The 23872-nt window shown below is 39.2% G+C and overlaps 1 protein-coding gene across 1 annotated transcript in view; it reads right to left on the reverse strand.

Annotated features, from left to right (window-relative positions):
* Window positions 1-23872, reverse strand: part of Ccdc6 (coiled-coil domain containing 6) — a 97023-nt gene that overhangs the window by 43196 nt on the left and 29955 nt on the right. Inside the window, exon 2 of the mRNA XM_090346379.1 lies at window positions 4270-4419. Coding sequence (XP_090202505.1) covers window positions 4270-4419 — 150 coding nt within the window. The remainder of the gene's footprint in view (window positions 1-4269; window positions 4420-23872) is intronic.

The following is a 23872-nucleotide window of genomic DNA, read 5'->3' on the forward strand; positions in this document are numbered from 1 at the left end:
TGCTAAGAGCATCAGCCTGAGTAAAAAAGGTAAGAGACAGCACCCAGTCCCTAGTTCAAGTCTCAATATATGTGCATGCACATACACGCATGCGCACACCACACACACACACACACACACACACACACACCACACACACACACACACACACACACACACAACATTTTTTAAAGAATATTGAAGTCTGAAATTTAAAAGTTAGATTAGAATGCAAAGACAGATAAATGTACAGCATCTAAAACTATCAGTATCAGCAAAGACAACACTATCTATTAGAACTGATAATTAGTGGTTAACAACCAGGGAAATTAAGAATTAAGGAAAAATTAACAATAATGACCCAGTGGTGTTCACATCAAGCATTCAGATTATTAACAATATGGGTAGTGGAGTTCTATTTCAACTAAGTTTGACTCTACAGTGGACCCACTCAATGTACTAACCCCATAAGAAAGAGAATTATTCTAGCACCTTATAATAAGTCAGGAGGTAATGTTTCAAAAGGTAACTACAACAAGTAACTAAACATTTTAATTACGTAAAAAAGATTCTTTTCCCACCACCACCAGGGTTTGAACTCAGGGCCTTGTGTTAATTTGTCCTGTTTGCTAACGGCTGGCACACTTCCACTTGAGCCACGCCTCTAGCCTATAGAAGACATTTTTGTAATGAAATGTAATATATGTCATTTTTATAAAATCAGAAGGATAAGGATACAAAAAGTTAAAAACTTGTCAGCTCAGAACTTAAGTATAATTACTACTAACCATGTTTTCGACATTTTTCTAACATGTGTTACATATAAAACTCCGATCAAGAGTTTACTCATTTGTAAAGCTTAATTATAAATAATAATTGAGCTGCAATCTCTCCTCAAGGAATTACGAGCAGAATTCAGCCCTGTGCTGGACCTGCCAACCTTTAGAGGGTTCTCTGTAGAAGAATGTCTCAACAATCAAGTAGTTAATCCCATGATCTTGGCTCAGAAAGATGCCCATTTTTCAAGTTAGAGTTTTCACAAAGTGAATATAATTTTGTTTCCAGACTGGATCCACACAGAATCAATGGAGAAAAGCTGTGTGCTTTCTTTTGTGTGTAATGTTTATTTTGGTGATGATTAGCCTATTTGAGGTAGTTATGCTATCTCCCCAAACTTGATTTTGGGGAAAGGATTTCCTTGCTTCTAAAGATAAACCATTTTCCCGGGTAGATAAGAGGAGGCAAAGAGCAATATTCTCCTTTTTGTCTTCAGGATCAAACAGTCCCTCTGAAATGCACATAAAGGCAATGGGCAGTCACTGACAGAGATAACAAAGTGAGCTGACAAAACGAAAACTGTTCTATTAATAGCCTTTTAGGATCCTCTGGGTAAAAAATGTTAAGTATTTGCATGGTTATCTGTTCAATTCACCCACTGGTCTATCAGTGACATTTGCAGTAAGTATGCTTTCTCTTACAAAGCTTTTCATTAAAAGTCTCATTTCAGAAGCAAATACCTAGAAAGCCATACTAAAGTAATTACACGGTTGGAAAAAGTCTGCTGGTCTCAGTCTAAAAATCTTCCAGATGGGGAGTAGTAACAACCATGTTAGGTGGAAGAAAATGTGCATTTTTAACAAAGGACTGGTGGAAACTGGGAAGGAAAATACCTATGTAGAGACAGAGGGTGAGTACCAAATACCTCAGAGCCCTTCTCCCTGCATCTCTGAGATCCAACAATGGAGGGTATGTTCTCGGATTATAAAATGGGTATTTTGTAACTGAAAAGACAACTTATCTATCATGCCACACAACTGACATAATCCAGAAACTTGCCATCCATCATCTTTCAAGAAGCCTAAAGGAAAGCAGACGGGATTAGGACCTTAATTAGTATGTGGCGGGTCAGAGTTTCAGCTAGAAAATGTTCTGATGTTTGCTGGTGGCTATGGTTGCAAAACAATGATAATGGATTTAATATCCCTAAACTGTAGTCTCAAAAATGATTTAAATGGTAAATTTTTCTTATGTATATTTAAACAAAAACAGGAAATATGTAAAAAGCAAAACAAACCAAAAAATATTTTAAGAGCAAACAAACCAAGAGCATACAGGCATGCTGAGATTCATCAGTCGCTGTCTTGGGGACATGTTAGTCATCCACACATCCTAACCACAAACCCAACTAGAACTCCCCAATCTTCACCATGTTTTTCCACCTTCAAACCATACCTTTTGACTACAGACAAATGAATTGTAGAGCTATATATCATGGACTGCTTTGGGCAAAAGCAATTTATTATGCTACTGATTTTATATACTATTCATTCTCTTTAGAAAGAAAACAATGTGGGGGCAAGGAGCATGGCCTAGTAGCTGCATGCATGAGGCCCTGGGTTCAATTTCTCAGTACCACACACACACAGAAAGAGCCAGAAGTGGTGCTGTGGTTCCAGCAGTACAAGACTAGCCTTGAGCAAAAGTGTCTAAGGACATAACTGTTACTGAAAAATAATCACTGCAATCCTGCAGGTTACAACATTTAAATTCAAGCTTTCTTATGCCCAGTACTTTTCTATACTAACTCTGTTGGGTTTTTTTTTTTGGTTTTTTTTTTTTTGGCTCTTAAGTTTTCATTCCTTTTCAGTTTTTTGGGGCATCAGTGACTTTGGAAAGTAAGTTATAAGTGAATATGAGGCCAATTCTAACCCACACAACCACCCACAATGGAGATGAATCTTCATGGAGAAAAAGGAACATAGACTATGTTTTAACTGCTTTAACAGATAATGTGGTAATAGACCCCAATTACTAAGAACACCAAGTTTAAAGAAGGCTGAAAAAAAAAAATGTTTCTTGGAGTGTTAAGAAGGGACCTGAACTATACATTCAACTGTGGTTTAAAAGCACCATATAGAAAAAGCAATTTAGTATTGCTATTGTAAGAGATATCAAAAGACAAGCTAACCATCTCCTTTCTTCTTGTATGAAATGCAGATTAATAAAAGGTTTCAGTGCAAAAAATTTCATATGGGTCTGGAAATGTGGTTTAAGAAGCTCAGTGCCTATCTAGCAAGTATGAAGCTCCAAGTTCAAATACTACTAAAACATACACCCACACACACACACAAACACACTGCTATGAATTCTTGCTCAATAATGATGCCTTAATGTCCATTCTTCACTTATCACTACTATATAAATCAAATCATGTACAAGACTCCAACAGTACATCACAGAATAATCAGAGAGAAAAGATATGGCTAAAAGTTTCATGGGCCATCATATGGTCTTAACATCAAAATTTCTATATACTAAACCTAGTACGCTCCTGTAGAGTCTATGTGGAGACATTAAGAGTTTATGAAAAATGTCCAAAAGCCTCACATATCTTCTTATAATCGTACTAGAACACATACTTCAATTTGATTAATGAATGATCTTGTTGGTAATAGATGAACAGAAAATACATTGCATTGTTTCGAAGACAACTCAGGACAAATAGATAATGTTGTTCCAATGATAATTTTAATAACTTCGCATTGGTTTGGACATACTGTGTTAATAAACAAAAACCCATTTATCTTTTTATAGTCTCAAGTTCATACTAACCCACAAACTGTTTCCCATAAAAATGTTTACTTGTTACTGTATTAGAAAGTTTTGAAAGTAAAAAAGAGAAATGAATATGTTCATAACAAGAAAAATAAAATCCTCTGAGGTGCATTGTGTCTCTTATATATTACTGTGATTAGCTTGCATAGCAGTTTGGTATTTGTTCAGTAACTTCTTTCTCATTTGAACATTATATGTAATTTCAACTGACATGATTATCAAAATTTTCAAAGACATTTTACTTTTTGTCCTCATTTTTTATATGAAATATTTACTTAATATCAAAAGGCATGTTCATCCACAATAGATTGAACATTAAAAGAAGAAGAAGCTTATATTTGGTGTTAATCCCCTTGTTTTGAAAATGTTACCCACAGCATTGCCTGTGTTATGACTCTACACTTCTCAGCATAAATAAAAAAGTTTCAGAGTGAAGTTTTACAAGTTCTTCTCAGTGCTTAGGGCCCAGAAATCTTCCCTTCCTAAGAAGGTAGATGACAAAATCAGTTTGGAGGGTCACACTGCTGCCATCTTCAACCCAATATTTTTAATCTCCAAGAAATTTTACCTATAACCTCATCAGAAAAGGTTTCAAGCCAAATGCTCTAAGTCACTTTGTTCCTAGAGAGGAAGGAAGCTAGGGAGAGTAGAAGAGAGAGAAGAAAGATAATTTACCTGCATCAATTTTCTGGAGAGCTCATTAGTGAGAAATTCTTCTTCTTTCTCATAATTTACAGCAAGGGTTTCTTTCTCTTTCTGCAAAGCCTGAATTTTCTTGAATAAAGTGTTGCTGATAAATTCTTCTTCCTGCTCAGCTCTGGCTTGCTGTTTTAAAAACAAAACACAAAAAAAAAACACATGGTAAGAAAACAGGAAATCTGCTAATTGTAATAGAATTTTAATTCCCAAACAGGGTGCCTATTTTAATTAGAGCTCTATTTTTTTAACCATAAACCACCACACCCCCAAAAACAGAGGAACCCCATAGGGATTTGAAAGAGACCTATTGGGGACAGCATCTCTGTACTGGTTATAGCTCATCTTAAAGTAATATGTCAAATTAGTGAAGACTGTACTGCAGTTTTTATAAAGCATCCCCAAACCAATAATTACAACACAGAGTTCCTTCTCATTCAGCAGACAGGCTGGAACCTTGCATACATGCATTGACTCATTCATGAAAACTCTTCACATCATACCTCTCAAATGCTCACAATTCAAAAATTGAAGTGATTTTTTTGGGGGTGGGGAACAGAGAATTTCAACCCCTTTAAAAGTAAAAAAAAAAAAAGTCACTTTCACTTTTTTAGGATGGCACTGAAAGAATTTCGCTAGACCACTCCCCTATGACCCAACAATGCCTCACTCCCGAGCATTCACCCAAAAGAGCACAAACAAAGCCACACTAAAGCTTCCAACACAACCATGTTCATTGCAGCCTTATTTACCATAGCTAAGATATGGAATCAACCTAGATGAACAAATCAAGAAAATATGGTATATATACACAATGGAATTCTATGCTTCCATCAGAAAGAATGATATTGCTCCATTTGTAAGGAAATGGAAAGACCTGGAAAAAATTACATTAAGCGAATCAAGCCAGACCCAAAGAAACATAGGCTGAATGGTATCCCTCATTTGTAATAAATACAATATGTCTAGGTTATTCTTAGCAGTTGATAGAGCATTTAGAAAGCAATACAGAGGTGCTGGGTGCATCACCTAGTGGTAGAGTGCTCGCCTAGCATGTATGAAGCCCTGGGTTAGATTCTTTGGTGCCACATACACAGAAAAAACTGGAAATGGCCCTGTAGCCCAAGTGGCAAAGTGCTAGCCTTGAGGAAAAAAATGCCCAAGGATAGTGCACAGGCCGTGAGTTCAAGCCCCAGGACTGGCCAAAAGGGAACAACAACAACAACAAAAAATGCAGATATAGGAGCCGGGAGTTTGGCCTAGTGGTAGAGTGCTTGCCTAGCATGCACGAGGACCTGGGTTCGATTCCTCGGTACCACACACATAGTAAAAAGCCAGAAATGGTGCTGAGGCTCAAGCGGTAGAGTTCTAACCTTGAGAAAGTCCAAGGACAGTGCTCAGGCCCTGAGCTCAAGCCCACAACTGGCAAAAAAAAAAAAAAAAATGCAGATATATTTAAGAATGTTCATGACAGAGCTTCCAGAATGAACTACACCAAAGAGCTAAGACATAATTATAAGGAATCAGTGGATGGTGAGTTATTACAAAAGGTGAGGGCAGATGACAGGGGTTTGTTTTGTTTTTGCCAGTCATAGGGCTTGAACTCAGAACCTGGGCACTGTCCTTGAGCTTTCTCATGGCTAGTACCCTACCACTTGAACCACAGCACCATTTCCAGATTTTTTTCTGTGTATGTGATACCAAGGAATCAACATTTTTTACCTTTTGGTAAAAAATTTTATGAAGGCCCGACAACCACTTCTAGCTTAGACGATGGTGGTTTAAATTTGGTTCCTATCAGTCAGCTTCCTCTATTCTTGTGCTCCATGCCTCAGTTTCTATAACATATAACACTCCAGACTCTCCATCAAAGTAGCTCTAGGGCAGGGCTTATCCAGCAGTTCTACAGGAGCATTCAAAGGGAAAGCATGGCCTAACAGAGTCCATCCAAATCCCTTTAGCTAAGCGCCTGCCACGTTTTCTATACTGTTCTTGGGGGCTGTCAAGTTGGTACAGCTGGTGTTAGGAAACAACACTTAAATGAACACACAAGACAAATGCTGTGTCAAATAAAGCCTCAAGGAAATTGTTCTTTGAAACAGTATCAAATATAGTAGATAGGCACCATGGGAAAACTTAATTATCAAGAATGAACCATGTATCATAGCAAAGCATTAAGGGATAATTTATTACTGCTGCAGGTATTTCCCAGTTCAACCCTTATCTTAGTCTTGGTTTTTTATTTCCCAATCATACAACTTTTGATTTATATTGTAAAACATAAGACCTCTCCTATGAATTTATTTGACTAAAATAAACTAGGAAAGATTCTGGTATATGGCAATGTAAGTTCCAAAAAACCAGGCCTAGCTCTATTTGCAAGCATGAGAATTTAGGCTTGACAAAAGGCAGAGAAAAGATAAAGAGACCTCATAAAATCTCTTCTGGTTTTGTCTGATATGCGTAAAAATATCAGCATGTGCCGTAAGAGCCAAATTCAAAGTTAAAGCTGCAATCTAGAAGCCAAAATAAAAAATGAAAAGTTTACCTATAATTAAAACCTCTCAAATGAAAAGGAAAACAAAGATATCGCCAACTTTGAGAAGAAAGGAACTTTTCTCCCTATTTTGTATATAATAGAGTTGAAAACTGGGGATATATAAGGGAAATTTGTAAAAAGTCTATCTTATGTGCAGTAAAGATCTAATTGCTATGTTTAATACAAAGAAATCTGGAAAATGTTCTTATAAGTGTCCCTACTTAACGGCACACTGCTGTCTACCCAGCAGTAATCACGCAATGTCTACTAATGTAAAGATTAAATCACAAAGTTGTCTCTGTCATCTTTCCCCATCCTAATAAAAATCCAGAAAGCAAGTTAAGAGTTGGACAGGGAAGAAACTATTTGACAAGTCCTCTGGGATAAACAATTCTTACAAAAATATTTTCTTCTGATTTATCACATACGTACATATCCTTAATCTATACGAGTGTATTTTATACAGATAATGAAATCAATTGTTATCATGATCATTGGGATAAGAGATTTTACTACGACTGCACAGCATCTCTATTCTGGTGCCAGTGGTATTTGGGGGCTAGTATTAAAAAGAATTCCACTGCTCATGAGAAAATCCAAGAGCCAAAATCAAAATCATGCAGAATGGTGCATCGTGTGATTTGTCAAGTCTACAATACAGAACAGTTCTCTAAAGCAAGAAATAGCAGGCAAAAATTTACTTGAAATTTACTGTAGGGAAAGAATATATGTAGTCAGGAGAAAGGTCATGTGATTAACTAGTTGAACAAATTTACACTGGCTTCAAAAGTAGCTTTTAGACTAACTGACATGTTTTAGTAACAAGAAATCCTAACATGGTAATATCTTGAAGCTTTAATGCTTAAGAAACTGGGTAAGATCTGTTTATTGTTTTAAATATTTAAGACTATACTTGTATATATAATGCTAATTGTTTAAATTTACTTTTCTTTTATCTAGCCACATACGCTGCAAATTTCAATGACCTTTAGATCTTAGTCCGAAGTAGTATTTGAAACCACACTACAGTGTATCAGAAAGCACCAAACACACCGTCAGGTAAACAAATAAAACCTTGTTTATTCTCAACTGTATTTCATCAGAAGTACCAACAATAACATAGTCATCATTTGGAGAGAGATGCTTAGTGTTTAAGGGAATCTTCATGATTGATGACTCTTGATTCATAGCAAGATTTGCTCAAATGTTGGTCATACCAGTGGCTTTGTCAACACAAGACAATAGGGGAGGGTGTCAGAGAAAAAGTATAAACTACTTCTAATGTAAAAGTTAAGGAAAGGATTCCAATGACAGGCTTGCAAATTACAATACTGCACATCAGTCTGTAGAAGCACCAGTCTAGTTAATCCTTCCTCCACATACAAGCTTACAAGAAGGGGGAAAATAAATTAAAGCACTAACCAAACTGGTAACAAGTTTTATCAAGCAATAGTGCCTCTGAGGCCAATTTTAGGGAAAAGGCTGGTTGGTCCTTCCAGTTCCAACAGCAATCCACAGAGGACAGACATGCATCCTCCTGTGCACAGAAACACATACAGGTCTGACCATGTGAATTCAGGAATGCCTAGTTCAAAATGAATCTATTGATCATTTCTACTTGGATACAGAACAATGAGAAATTGCTAGAAAAGATGCTAGATGCTTCCATTAAATTTATAAACCTCTCTCAGTAGTCAACGACCAACAAACGGAGCTGTGAGGGAGGTTCACATACAATGACATACTGAGTAAGACTGCATGGTTTGTAAGGCAGCTGAGATTACCTCCAATTCTCTGACTCCAGCGGCACTGTGTGGCCTCTCCAAGGCACCGCTTTCTCTTTTGTAAAGTGTAAATAATGTCACATCCCTCTGACTTGGTAAAACAGACATATCAGAACAACTCATAGAAAGGGCTTATTGCAGTCCCTCAGCTATCTTTAGGGGGAAAAAGTGTGTGTGTGTGTGTGTGTGTGTGTGTGTGTGTGTGTGTGTGTGTGTGTGTGTGTGTGTGTGTGTGTGTGCGCGCGTTCCCCCATAAAACTGGTACACAAGTATTTATAGTAGCATCATTCATAATGAAGTGGTGGAAGCGGCCCCAAGGTCCATCCACTGATGAAGGCGTAGACTGAACATCATTCAAGTCATTTGTGAAATAACAGTGAATGTCATTCAACATTTTGTTAACTTAAGGAAGTTGGATACATAAAGGCCATATGAGGCCAATGAAACATCTACAATAGGCAAATCCGTACAGACAAAGAGAGATAAATAACTGACCAGGGCTCCGATTACAAAAGAAGAGGTCACAGATCCAGCTTTTCTTTTGGAGGTGAAGGAAATGTCCTGGAAATTAATAATGGCGGTATCACTACTAAACTGTTCGCTTTAAAGGATGACTATTATAAAGGAGGTAGAATAATGACAAAATAGATTGTTTTCAACATCAAAAGGGTCATTTTAACAGGTAAATTCTCTCTTTTCCCCCCCCGCCCCTCATCCTGTCCTCCTTAAAAGGCCTCATTAACTGGCTCTGGACAGGATAGATAAGTCTGATCCCTAGGGCCCAGGGAGTGTCACTATTGCTACTTGCAACTGACAGGTGAAGCAAAATTGGTCCATGTGTGAGCGGGGCAGGAAACCCCAAAGGAATCCATTGCCCTTCAGAGAAAAGCAGGAAACTTTCTTGCTCAAGAAACATCAGACTGCAGACAGTGCTGGGTTACCAGAGGAGGAAGTAGGCAGACATGCTGAGAAGAGTCTGTTTAAGTGGTCCTGGCTCTCACAACTTACCTGAATCTGTATCAAACAACAGGAGAGCCAGGCCCACCGGGCTCATGCCTGTAATCCTAGCTACTCAGGAGGCCGAGATCTGAGGATAACAATTCAAAGCCAGGCCAGGCACTAAAGTCTGTGAGACTCTTATCTCTACTTAACCACCAACTATGGCTCAGGGGGTAGGGTGATAGCCATGAGCTGAAGAGCTCAGGGACAACGCCCATGCTGAGTTTGAGTCCCACATCTGACCAAAAAAAAAAAAAAAAAAAAGAACAAGAGAAAGAGCTAACAGTGACTTAGAAGGGCCACAGACGCCCTTCCATCCTAACACTGGAAAGGTGAAACAGACACTCAAATTGGGGCACAGCAGTTCACAGGTAGAGGAATTTATAGCCCGTGCTGCCATCAACCAAATAAACCCAGTAAACCAGTTGTGTTTGGGTCTCCAAACACAAAACACAACTATTGATTACACTAAAGCAATCCAACTTAGTGGCCTAACAGAAGAGGAAGCATGCTTACTTCCCGTCATAAATACAAGTTTTTCCTACTATATTGTATAGTACTCTACACAATGTCTGGCATTCTATCAAAAATTTCAAAAATAACACAACTGCAAGAACAAAATCAGGATATTAACCTAATAGAAAAAAAACTCAAAAATGACACATACATAAGAATTGTGATTTTAGGGCTGGGAGTTTGGTCTAGTGGTAAAGTGCTTGCCTAGCATGCATGAAAACTCAAGTTCAATTCCTCAGTACCACATATATAGGAAGCCGGAAGTGGTGCTGAGGCTCAAGTGGTAGAGCTCTAGCCTTGAGAAAATCCAAGGACAGTGCGCAGGCCCTCAACTCAAGCCCAGGACTGGCAAAAAAAAAAAAAAAATTGTGATTTTAATATTGTCATGCTAATGGATCTAATGGAAAGGAAAAATTATGAATATATAACCATTTCTGTATTCTAGATTAGGGAAAATTTTTTTATTTAAGAGAGAAGCAGAATAGATCTCAGATGTACAAGTAATAGAGAAAAAGAACACAGAACAGATCAATACCTAACAAAGTCTCAAAGCATACACATTTGTAAGAATAAACAGCTATATACAAGGAGAACAATGTCACCTCAGTTGTCCTGTGTCTGTGGTTCACATCACTGATTAACTTAAATACATGATCTTCAAGTGGATAAAATAACTACCTCCAAAGTAGTAACTGGGCTCAAAAGCCACATTTTGGGCGGGGTGGGGCGGGGGAGCAGTTATAACTGACTGCTCTGAGGAGAGATGTTCTTCAAACAAAACCTCTGTTAATTATAGACCTCTCTTCACCTTTATGGATGGACCCTCAACAACTTAGGGGTTCCCAATCCTGGCCCCGGGGCAAAGTAAAGCCTAAAGAACAGAGATCTCACAGCAGGGCTTTGGGAAATGGGAGCGCCCTCTTGGTTACCAGAGTTCTCAATAACCAACAGGGGGAGCTCTGTGACAAAATGACCTCTGGGATAGCAGGAAGGCCACAGCAACTGAATGCACTCTCTATCTTTCACTACAGGGCAATGTGTTCCCAAAGAAATAAAAAACAAATAGACAAAGGACAAAAAATTAAGCAAAGAATGTTAAACTCTCAGCCAGTTGGTCTCATTTTGGACATTGGCTGGACTAGAAACTGACAGGCTGGGTGCCGTGGCTCACACCTGTAATCCTAGCTGTTCAGGAGGCTGAGATCTGAGGATCAAGGTTCAAAGCCAGCCTGGGCACAAAAGGAACCCAGACTCTTATTTCCAATTAACCTTTAGAAAACAGGAGGTAGGGCTTGGCTCAAGGGTAGGGCAGTAGCCTTGAGCTGAAGAGCTCAGGGACAGTGCCCTGGCCCAGTTCAAGCCCCATGACCCACGAAGGAAGGAAGGAAGGAAGGAAGGGAGGGAGGGAGGGAGGGAGGGAGGGACGGAGGGAGGGAGGGAGGGAGGGAAAGAGAGAAAGAAAGGAAGAAAGAAAGGAAGGAAGAAAGGAAGGAAGGGAGGGAGGGAAAGAGAAAGAAAGGAAAGAAGGAAAGAAGGAAGGAAGGAAGGAAGGAAGAGAGGAGGGACGGAAGGAAACTGATAACATGACTAGACTGAACACCATTCCTTCTAGCTGTTCCTTATAGAAACTGTTTCTAAACCATGAACTTCTATTTCTAATTTCTGACACAAGCAGGGAAGCCTCAATACTAATCCCACCAAGAATCCCTTCCTGCTTTCTCTCAACAATCAGAACTACCACATAAAAGAGGCCACAGTTAAGAGATTTTTTAAAGTATATTCAATACATTCAATTAGAATGTCTCCCACCTTGCAAGTGCCACGGGAATTTGGGGGTGAATGCCACTGTCGATGTCCTGTATGACATACGACGACGATTACGATGATCTCCCTAGCAATTAAATAACACCATCTATCTGTGCAGGTGGCACCTGGCTAAAGGACAACCCTGTCTCGCTTGCACAGCATGAAAAATGACAATTTAGAATGGGACTAATTGGCAAAGAAGGAACGGCTTCGTACCGTATGTACTACTGCAACAGAAATGCCACATACTGAGCAGTAGAGTACAAATGCATATGCATAAATGTACATGAACATGGGAACTTCCTTTTTTTTTTACTTCTTTTCCTTTTTGCCAGTGGCTTGAGCTCAGAGCCTAGGTACTGTCCCTGAGCTTTTTGTTCAAGGCTAGTACTCTACTATTGAGCCACAGTGCCACTTCTGGCTTTTTCTTTGTATGAAGTACTAGGGCTTCATGCATGCTAGGCAAGCACTCTAACACTAAGCCATATTCCTAACCCCAATAAGAGAGCCACAGCAGAATTTTCCATACATCAGCTCCTCATCAGATGCACAGAAATGAGTTCACAGAGATCAGGAAACTTGCTGAAGACCTGAAGCTACTCAGAACAGAAGACTACAATTCCCACGCAAACCCTGGACTGGCTCCAGATCGCTTAAGTCCTATACCTAACCTCAACAATCCAGTAACAATGCCCACCGCTGATCCTAGGGCTGCAGCATCACGCTTCCGAAGCCACTAACTTAAACCGAAGCCAGCATTATTTGTGCTGTCACGCAGAACTTGAGTGCCACAAAGCACTCATCTTTGCAAAGAGATACCCTGTAATTTCCTTTCCCAAAAGACAGGTAACTAAATGATGGATGACTGTCAGGTAACCTTTAAGGACTAGAAAAGAGCCACTTTCTGCTATTGCTACTCCTACTTGCGTGTGCCTGTGGGTTGGCAGAAAGCTTTAGTAGTTCAACTTTACAGACTCTATCATCCCCTGGTCCTCTCTTGGATGCAGAGCAAAGGCAGTTTTGCTTGGGGTAAGGGAAGATGATCAAGGACAGGTCTGCTACCAGCAAGTCAGAGAGAATGCATCTTGAATATGATATGCAGGATAAGAAAAGCACAACTTTGCGAGTGTGTAATTTTGATACCTGCTAAAGCAGAGAAAGACTTTGTGATCAGCTTCCCAAGAGGAAAAAAAACCTTGAGCTCAGTGCTACAACGACATTTCACCTAAGTGACTATAATCGAATGACAGAGGAAGTAAGTGCATCCTGAAGCTTGAGCTTAGCTTCCCCTGGTACGGCAATCTATAAACTGGCTTCCTTTACTGATTTTGCTTTTGAGTTCTTTGCTGTACTAAATTTGAGCTGTACCTATTAACTCAATACTGAGTCCACCATGAGTCTCAATACTGAGACATATGGAGATGTTCCTAAAGATCAAGATATTCATACCCCATACCTGAAAACAATGGTCACTGGACTTCATACCAATCATGCTCAAATAGTATTGGCTATTCCCCAAAACCTTACAGTCAAGGGCAACTGGACTAAGAGGGACATGAGACCACTTAGCCAGAAAAACTTGCCTAGATTCCCAGACTCTTAGCCAACTTCTATTTAACATATAATACAAAGTCAAATCTGTTACAAGAAAGCACCTATTACCCATGTCTATACCCACCTCCTACACAGAGGAATCAGATCACAGCTTATGCCACAAAGCCAAGGTTAAAACCCCTTAAAGTTAAAACTCCACAATGGGATAAGAATATCCTGAGCCAGTGTTCACTCTCAGAGGTAACCCTCCAGCCCTACATTACAAGAGCAAACTAACCTCAAGCACTGTATTATGGGATCTCCCTTGAAATATTGTGCCCTCTACCCTAAAGCTGCCCTAAGATAAAGAAAATTAGACAAAACCCTAGAAAGTACTTCTATAAAGATCTCAGGATAAAATTTTATTTCATAGAGCTATATAAATATAATACACTCATGCAATAAAGTTCGTTGTATAAATATACAGAACTATCATGCACACAATCAAAAATACTTTAAAAATCAATAAAACTGTGCCCTTGGAATGTTAATTGCCTTTGGAGTTAAAATACTGGCCTGTCACACAATCTTCAAGGCCAAAAACACTGCTTCATGCACCCTAAGCATTTGTACACAATGCACACTATTATCCTTTTGCCTCACTTATTATATTTCAAGTATCCTGTGACCAAATGTTCCCCCATCTTATTTCACAAATAGCCTATCTCACAGATAGGCTGTCCACCACCACCTCAGGTCATTTTGACATTCCAGTTTTATCTCAGTAAACTTACTGGAAAAATATCTGGTACTATCTTAGCTGGGATGCTCCTTCAGCAAAGACATAGTGATTTAATCAAACTGTTCCCTAACTTTACAGCTTCAAAGCCATGTCTGTTCATTGCATACTTTCATGGCAGAGAGTTGAAGTCTATTCATTTGCTGCCTGCTCAGGAATCTGCTTGCTCAAAGTGTGGGTTTGGCCACTGGCTTTGGAAGCCCAAGCTTATGAAGAGTGGAAAGACACAGCGCTTTAGCTTAACAAAAAGCTGGCTTAGTTAATTGAGGGTTGTTTATGTTTGGAGAATTTTTGGTGTTCAGTGGAGGAGGAGTGAGAAAAGATTTAACTTTCTGAAAAGGATTAACTTTGACTGTGAAGGTTTTGCACTGTAAAGGTTAGTCGGACATGAGAGTACAATGGTCAAATATATCCTGGGTTGAGACTGTGTATGTGGTGGAAAATAGAGACTTTTCAGATTAGGTGGCATAATAGGGGATTGAAACTATATAGTATGTGAGCAATAACTCTCTACAGATAGAATTTCCCAGAAAGCTTTTTAGGAATTAAGGAAGAAATCTGTTACACGTCCTTCATATTTTCAACATAACAAAATCCAAAAGACTTGTTTGGAAACTAGTCATCTAAGATGATCTGAAACCATTTGCTGGCAAAGTTTGATCTTGGGTAGACACAGGCTCTTAAACAGGCTCTTTCATCAACACATTTTGTTTTACTGTTCAAACAGATCAAAAAACCTGTAAAGTATTTAGCTGTTCCAACTCATAGGCAATGTTACATTAGCCTATGGCTCCATTAATATTTTTTTCATACCCCTATTTCCTATTATGGAATAAACTGTGTCCTTCAAAACAGATAGGTGGAAGTACCTGGAAATGTGGAAATAAGATTTCCTTATTTGGAAAGGTCTTTTGAGATATAATCAGTTAAGATGAGGTCATTAGCTTGGGACCTAATCCAACATGACCACTGTCCTTATAAGAAAGGAAAACAGAAACACAGGAAGAGTGTGGCTGTGTGATGATGTGCAGGGATTGCAGAGCTCCAGCTGCAAGCCACACAACACTTGGAGCTACCAGAAAGGAATAATTGTCCCCTGAAGGCTCAGAAAGGAACATGTCCTCACTAATATTGTGCTGTCAGACTGGTAGGTAGGTTCTGCTGCTCTATGCCACCCAGTTGGTAGTACTTGTTAAGAAATAACTTAGGAAATTAACACATCCCACCCTTACCAAGAGCATCTTCCTTCTAAAATACGTCTGACTACAAGAGTAAGAGACTAAAAAACATTTAAGTTAATTTTTAAAAAATAATTAGAGCAAGTAAGTTACCAATGGCAACTACCTAAATTTGTGGAGAGTTTGTAATAATTATTTTTCTTTTTTCTTTGTGTGTGTGTGTGTGTGTGTCATGGGACTTGAACTCTGGGCCTGGGCATTGTCCCTGAGCTCTTCAGCTCAAGGGTATCACCCTACCCCTTGATCCATATCGCCACTTTTTGTTTTCTAATAATTGGAGATGAATCTCATGAACTTTTTAGTGCCTGGACTGGCTTTGAACTGCAGTCCTAAGATGTCAGCCTCCTGAGTAGCTAGGATTACAAGCATGAACTACCAGTGCCCATCTTAATTCTGAATGCTAATTTTAAAAGATACATATTCTGAGTCTTTCTCCCTCCCATTTAAAAAGTTATTACCAGTGGGTGTGGTGACTAACACCTGTAGTCCTAGCTACTCAGGAGGCTGAGATCTGAGGATTTCAGTTCAAAGCCAGCCCAGGCACTATCAGTGAGACTCTTATGTCCAAGAACCACCAGAAAACTGGAAGTGGCATTGGGGTTTAATGGGTTAGAGAGCTAGCCTTAAGTTGAAGAACTCATGGACAGTGTCCAGACCCAGAGTTCAAGCCCATGACTGACAAAAAAAAATTAAAAATAATTCAAGTACGTCTTTAATGTTTACATATATGTTCCCAAATTCAGAAACATTGAAGTAGTATGTATTATAGCAGCTCTTAGCTTCCAAAATAATTGTTAGTAAGTCTGGTAAGAGATCTATTGAAAACTAATACAGAAATGGAAATAAAATATGCACTTCATGAAACAGTACATACATGTACACACTCATTTCTTTATACATTTGCCTCGTGTACACTCTCATTTCTTTATACATTTCTTTATACATTTGCTTAACAAATACATACCAAAAGTCCCTATTCCAAAAGGTAGAGGGAATGTAATATAGAGATGGGACCTAACAGTCTTAAGAAGAATACGTCAAAGGTACATAGTTCTCAAAATTCCTCTTTGGTATTAAATTTGCCTTCTGTTCTCCCAAGTTCCGTCAAAACTAGGGTTGTAATAATTTGTACATTTTTAACAAGCATATTAAAATAATCACTTTGAAGGACTTCATACATAAAGGTGGGCCATGGATTTACCAGAAACATAAACATAAAGTGTCTATCGAAATGCCATTCATTGGAATCTACACAACTAGTGTCTCAATAGGACACCAGTGTATTTTCTTAGATTTGGAGCACCAGGCTCAGAGCTCACAAAGTTATTGGTCTTGTATGAAAAACAAGTCAAGTGTGAAAAAGAATAGAGCAGTCTTAAAACAGAAAATGGCTTTATTAGTGCCAAGCAAAAATAAAGGGAATAGGTCTGGGAATGTGGCTTGGTAGTAGAGTACTTGCCTCCTCGAACGCACAAAGCCCTGGGGTCCATTCCTCAATACCACATAAACAGAAAAGACCGGAAGTGGTGCAGTGGCTCCAGTGGCAGAGCTCTAGCCTTGAGGAAAAGAGACTCAGGGACAATGTCCAGGCCCTGAGTTTAACGCCAGGACTGCCAAAAAAAAAAAAAATGACAGACAGACAAGATATATCCTTCTAATGAGAGGGCAGACACCTTCAAGTAGGAGTAGCTAAGTCGTATCCCAAGACCTCAAGGTTTCATGAAAGGAACTGTAAAACTGGATCATTCCCAGAAAAGTGGACTGTGTCATTAACTTTCATAACTTGGGTATGTGTCATCAATTACTCCCTCACATCAGACAAGAGAATTCTTGGCCTTGAATATTAAGACCAAGACTGTCATTTCCTATAGGCTACAAAGACAAGCTAGGAAGACCTTATTGTAAGTCACAAATCATTTAATTGGTATAGAATGACTTAAAAAAAGAATCAAAGCTATCATTCATAGCCATTAGACTGCATAACTCTCAAACTCCCATATCATTCCCCTCTCCAGGAGTATACTGTAGACCCTTATAATCTTGTAAGGGAGAAGGGCTGTAGGGGTCTTTCTTCAGAAAGTACTTCCTGCTGAGCAGGAGTGATGGCCCTTCCTATAGGTCCATCTTTTCCTGGCTATATATTAGAGATAACCCAAACTATGGTGGTATAAGAGAACAGAACAATGTGATGAGCTTGATCTAGTCATCCCAAGCGTTGCAAATGCTTATCCTAGAAGCAAAAAGAACTCATAGACCACCATTTATAGGGGAGATTTTTGAAGCCCTCATTTTCCCTTGCCTTGGTACTGCTAGTCTGGCCTCAGAGTTTTCCATGAATTTATGAAGATGGTGCTGGGTTTCCAAGCAATTTTATCTCATCACAAAGCATGTCCAGTTCCTTCTGCAACATACTTTTACCTTCTGTGGCTTGCCCCTACTTGTCAATTTCCATTTTGGAACAATTCTATACTCAGAACAAAGCCTTATGTTCATTCAACTTTTTTCAAGGAACTTCTTAATTTTAAAAAAAGTTATCTTGGCTGGGAGTTTGGCCTAGTGGTAGAGTGCTTGCCTAGCATGCACGAAGACCTGGGTTCGATTCCTCAGTACCACATACATAGAAAAAAAGCCAGAAGTGGCACTGAGGCTCAAGTGGTAGAGTGCTAGCCTTGAGCAAAAATAAAGTCTAAGGACAGTGCTCAGACCCTGAGCTCAAGCTCAGGACTGGCAAAAAAAAAAAGTTATCTTACTTTATAACCTTCTTGATTCTCCTACTTACTGGCTCCTTTGTTACCTTGTTCTAACTAATGACCACTATCTACTACAGAAAGGTAAACTGCAGAAAGGCAAGCTATCTTTATTTGCAGTTAGGATGCATAACACAATCTGGTAAGACCCCTTCCAGATCAGCTATAGCTAGTTTCCATAGTGTTTAGCTAGTCTCCATAGTGTTTAACTCTAAGTTTTGACAAGTACCAAGTCTCCTGATGGTAAGGTGTGAAAGGATCTAATCCAATATCAACTTTGGCCTTCTCAACAATTAGAGAGGTGGCAGCTATTATCCCCAGATTATTGACCTTGAGCTATTGAGTCTACTTGCTTAAAGAAGCCACAGGTATAGGAATATTCCCTGGCTTCAGGCTGTCATTCCTTGAGGGCTTTCCTTTCTCCAAAGCCCAACCTGTTTGCAATTAAAGTAACCCCTTTCAAGTAGGAGCCTTCCGGGTAATACTTCTCAGATGACTTTGTTGCAGCATGGCTCTTGGAGTGCTGCCAAAAGTTTGACTTTATCCAACCTTTGGTCTCATCTTTCCTTCTGTGCCCTCTGTCTTTCCTCTTCTTGCTTGATTCTGGTTGTGAACAATTATGAAGGCTCTACTTAACAGTTGGGTCTGAGGACTTTAATCAGTAACAAGGTGTAAAAGTTGAAGCTGACTGCCTAGTAAAATGTTCTCTAAACGATAAGTCCTTCTGGAAAGTGATTATTAAGTGCTTTTTAAAGGATTTTTGGCTGCCTTTTAGAATAAATGTATATGTAGGGCAGATTGGAGTTGAACAGGCATGGTAGAATAATGAGCATCCCAGAACCTGAGAAGGAACCACCTCAGGTGATGGGACATGAAATGGCATGTACTTACGGCAGGAAGGGTCTGAGGCTCAGGAGTTGGACAGTCTGTATCGCCTCTGAGAACACAGATGGCATAGTTAGGCCTGTCCATAAAGGACATAAAGATCTGTGTATATGGCACCTTGGACCACATGCTTTGTTTGCCTTTTTTAAAAAAAATCTACTTGTAGGGTTATAGTGCAATGTAATACTATCATTTCAAGGAGAATTTTCTCCATCTATCCTCCAATTTATATTGAGGCTGGGCAACATTACAGAAATGAATTAGAGTTTCTCTCCCAAGGGTATTTGTGGGTATCTGCTTCCAATGTTTGAGAGATCATGATCTACCAAATCTTCCCTGGTGTGTAAGAGACAAAAAGGAGGGCAGGATTTAAACCTTAGTAGGGGACTTATCCCTCCTAGAGGAAGCTGGGTGGCTATGGAAGAAGAACCAGTGTCCTAAAGTCCTAGCCTCTTTGTTACTAAGGTCAGCGTGACCCTTCTGAACAAACACCCTTTTGGCCTTGGCAACCTAGGGTTATCCACATTCTGGCCCAATGCCATATTAACCTGAGGCTGAGAACCTCTTGGGTTTCCCCAAGGCCCAAGACTGACAACAACCTTGAAGATCAAAGTTCCCTAGCTTTGGCATCCTAAGGTTCCAAGCTCCCCAATGGAAACTAGAATTACCTCCAGAGTTCTGCTTCTGGTCTCTCAGCAAACCTGACCCTCCCAAAGTTCATATTCTAAGACAAGCTAACTGGGAGGCTGCCTTATTCTCTTGGGTGACTACAAAGTATCAGGTGATATTTGGGACAAGTGTATGTGAGAAAAATCATTGTTCCCTGGATCTTCCAACCACCAATAAAATAAATGGCTGGAACAAAATCATTCACATGTCCAGTACAGATCAGATAAACTGTCAGGGAAAGGAAGAAAAAAAAAAAAAAAGGGCAGAGGGTAGGGAAACTGGCTCACTGGAACTGAAAAACAAGTCATTTGCTCCAGGCTAGGGAGATTCTCCTGGCTACTGGCTCACGAAAAGACGTTAGTGAGTTCCCGTTGCTAGGTGTAAGGACAGAAAGTTCTTGGTCTTGCCACAAAAAGAATTCAAGAATAGACACACAAAGAAGACCTAATTAGGAGCAAGTTTATTGGTGCAAAGTGAAGCAAAAGCAGAAACAAAGTGTACCCTTCAGCTAAGAGGGTAGGCAGGCTCAAGAAAGAGCAGCTAGTTGTCCCCATACCTCAGCTTTCCTCAGCATTTGTGACGTAGAGGTGGTCATTCCTGGAACATTAACTTCTGGAGAATGGGTTATGTGTCACCAGCTCCTCCCACACAGCACATGGAGTTCTTGACCTGAATGGTCAAATTAGGGTTGCAAGCTTATAGGATCCGGCACATGCAATGAATCATGCCTTTAGTATCAGTGAGCCAGAATTCTCCTACTTAGGCTGCTCCCTCTGTGTTGCTGGCGGAGAACCACTCTGCCTAGCCACTGGTTATGGACTTCTTTTTGCCTGAGCTGTCAAGAAACTGTGATCTCCAAGGAGTTAAGACATACAGGCTTGAACCACTCCCATACCTGGCATGACTTGTTGGTGTTTTCAAATCAACTCTGGTATCAAGTAGAAATCGTGTCTTCTCTCTCCCAGAAATTGTATGAGGGTTACTTATATCACTAAGTGTAATTAAGGGAACAGATGAAAGTCAGTTTGCTAATCTACTTCCCTTAAAATAAGATTATGAACCTGGTGTAACTAGAAAAGGTCCTTTAAAATGGAAAGTGAGAGTGATGAATATGAAAGTTCTCTAATCAGTTAGTCTTCACTGTCTTTGAGATGAAGGAAGGGGCCACCAGCCAAGGAATTCAAGTGATGATCTACAAAACTTGGATAGGGCAAAGAAACAGATTTTCTTCAAGTCTCCAGAAAAGGATTACAGACTTGCCATACTGCTTTTATTCCAGTGAGACCATGTTGGATTTTAACATATAAAACTTTAAGAAGTATGCTTGAGTAAGGTGCTGGTAAGCTCACTTCTAGAATCCCAGAGACTGAGCTCTATGTACCGCAGATTAAAGCCAGCCTGGGCAAAACAAGTCAATGAGTTACTTATCTCTAATAAAATATCAAAAAGCCAAAAATGAAGATGTGACTCCAGTGGTAGAGCACTAATTTTGACCAAAAAAAAGGTCAGAGACTGTACCTAGGCCGAGAGTTCAAGCCCAAGGACTGGCACACACAAAAAAAGCTTGCCAGGCACAGTGGCTCATACCTGTAATCCTAGCTACTCAGGAGGCTGAGATCTGAGGATCAGGATAGCAGTTCAAAGCCAACCTGGATATAAAGAATGTGAGACTCTTATCTCCAATTAATCACTAGAAAATAGGAAGTGGGGCTGGGGCTCAGAGGATAGGACGGTAGCCTTGAGCTGAAGAGCTGAGGGACAGCTCCCAGGCCCAGAGTTCAAGCCCCATGATTGACAAAAAAAATAAATAAAAATAAAAATAAAGCTTATTTTAGGTCACTAAATTTATGGTAGTTTCTTTATAGTAGGAACAGGAAACTAATATAGGCACTAATAAATGGCAGTTTATCATGAGCATAGACTAATATACTGCCATAATTAAGAACAAGTGAAAATGTTCCGCTATATATTTCCTAGGCTGAAAAAAAACAATGTGATCACAGTTTTGGATATACTACAATAGACTAAAAGCATGCAACATTGATAAATTTACTGTATAAAGACTGGCTTATTTTTCAAAGTTCCCTTATCATCAGGGGAAAAAAAATGTTATAAGCCCATTAGAGACCTGATCATCTACGTGACACTCCTCAGAACTGAGGCAGGATATCTGGGATTCATAAACTCTTTCTGAGAATGAGGAAACATATGAAGAGGAAAAGGAAAGAACAGGAGGTAGAAGAGGAGAAAGACAAGGGAAGGGGCACCAATGGGAAAGGAGAAAGGACAGAAGAAGGGGAAGGAAAAGAAAAAAAGTGATGTAAGAAGAGGAGGAAGAAGGAAGGAGAAAAAGACCAAAGATTCTTGTCTAGATAAACCTCAAGAACAAGAACCATATTTTATCTTCCAGCTATCAAGGTCAAGTTTCTGGCCAAAAGACAATTCAAACATGGGCATTCCATTTCAAAGTTGCTAATCTGTTGAAAAAGGGAGCAAAAACTGGTTAGTTCTCTAGTAGCCATATCACATAGCTTGAATAAGTGGTGTGACTCAAACTCATTGTGCCTGGAGTGTTGCTATTTATACTGTATGATTTTGGAGGGCACACTTTTTTCAAAAACAACTTATCATGCTCGAGTAGAAACCCTGGCACTCCATTTGATGTTTAAATGGTACCAAAGATATCAAATGGCATTATAGATAACTAGTCCAGACCAAACTCCTCATTCCAAACCATTCACTGGATATTTCTGAGTATGTCTGATGCTCTGTCAATGACATTGCTATTTGATTATCATGGGACTACACACCACCACCAAATACACTAAATGTATTCTTCAGTGCTGCACACATGACTTCTACAAAAATCTTGGTAAGCAGTAACTTCATAATGCTAGCTGTGTATAAACACCACACATGCTCACCACAGCAGGTGTAAGTACACATACCACTTATAAACCATCACCATTCATAGATCACAGACCCAAGTGATTTAGTAAATCATTATTTACCAACAATACTCTCCACCCATGCAAATTTCAGGCTTTTTTTTCTTTAAGCCTACCCTTAGAAAGGACATCAAATCCAAATAGTCTTTTTTTCTTTACAGGCAAGTCTCATCAAATTTAAGATAAAGATAATAGTCATTTTTAGATAAAGCATGCATTTTACTACTGGAAATGAAGGAGACAAATTTTAAATGAGGGACCAGGAACATGGCCTAATGGTAGAGTGCTTGCCTACTAGCATGCATGAAGACCCGGGTTTGATTTCTTGGTACCACATACACAGAAAAAGCTAGAAGTGAGGGGCAGGGTAGGGGGAGGGAAATGGGGACCAAGACATGAGAAAGGGTATCAATGCATGAAGTAATGCACCTTCTATGTGGTGAATATAATGTAACGCTTCTGTTAAATTACAATAAAAAAATATGAAAAAAAGAAAAAGCCAGAAGTGTCCCGTGCCTCAAGTGGTTGAGCTCTAGCCTTGAGAAAGCCCAAGGACAGTGTCCAGGCCCTGAGTTCAAGCCCCAAAGCTGAAAAAAATATTAAAAGGCAAAAGACACTTTTCTGTAACCTTTATTATTAATAAAATGGGATTGGGACTTGGTATAGAGCACCTATTCAGCATGCAAATCCCAGGTTTGATTCCCCAGTACTTCAAAACAAAAAATACAGTAGTGTATTAAAATTTAAAAAATTATAACCTAAAAAGGCTTATCTGGAGTTGCTAGCTCAACATTATTGGATCTATAATTGCATTTTAGAATACTGACTCTTTTTGAAATACATTTGGTTTAGTCACACATAGAGAAAATATTTCACTTTCAGAAAGTGACAAGTTTTAAATAATCATCAATAGATTACAAAAAAAAATCCAAGATTATAAAAGTAAAACAAAGCAAACATCCTAAATATCCACTGAAGGTATTACTAAAAGTTTTCATCAGACAACAAACTTGTGGAGGCATTCCCATAAAAGTAAGGAACAAAAGAAGGATGTCCCACTAGAGTCAACAGTGTAAAGAATGTCCTAGCTAAGGCAGTAAACAGAAGAGAGATGTGATA

This window comes from Megascapheus bottae, chromosome 15 (genome assembly GCF_031878675.1).
Source record: "Megascapheus bottae isolate mThoBot1 chromosome 15, mThoBot2.hap1, whole genome shotgun sequence".
NCBI lineage: Eukaryota > Metazoa > Chordata > Mammalia > Rodentia > Geomyidae > Megascapheus > Megascapheus bottae.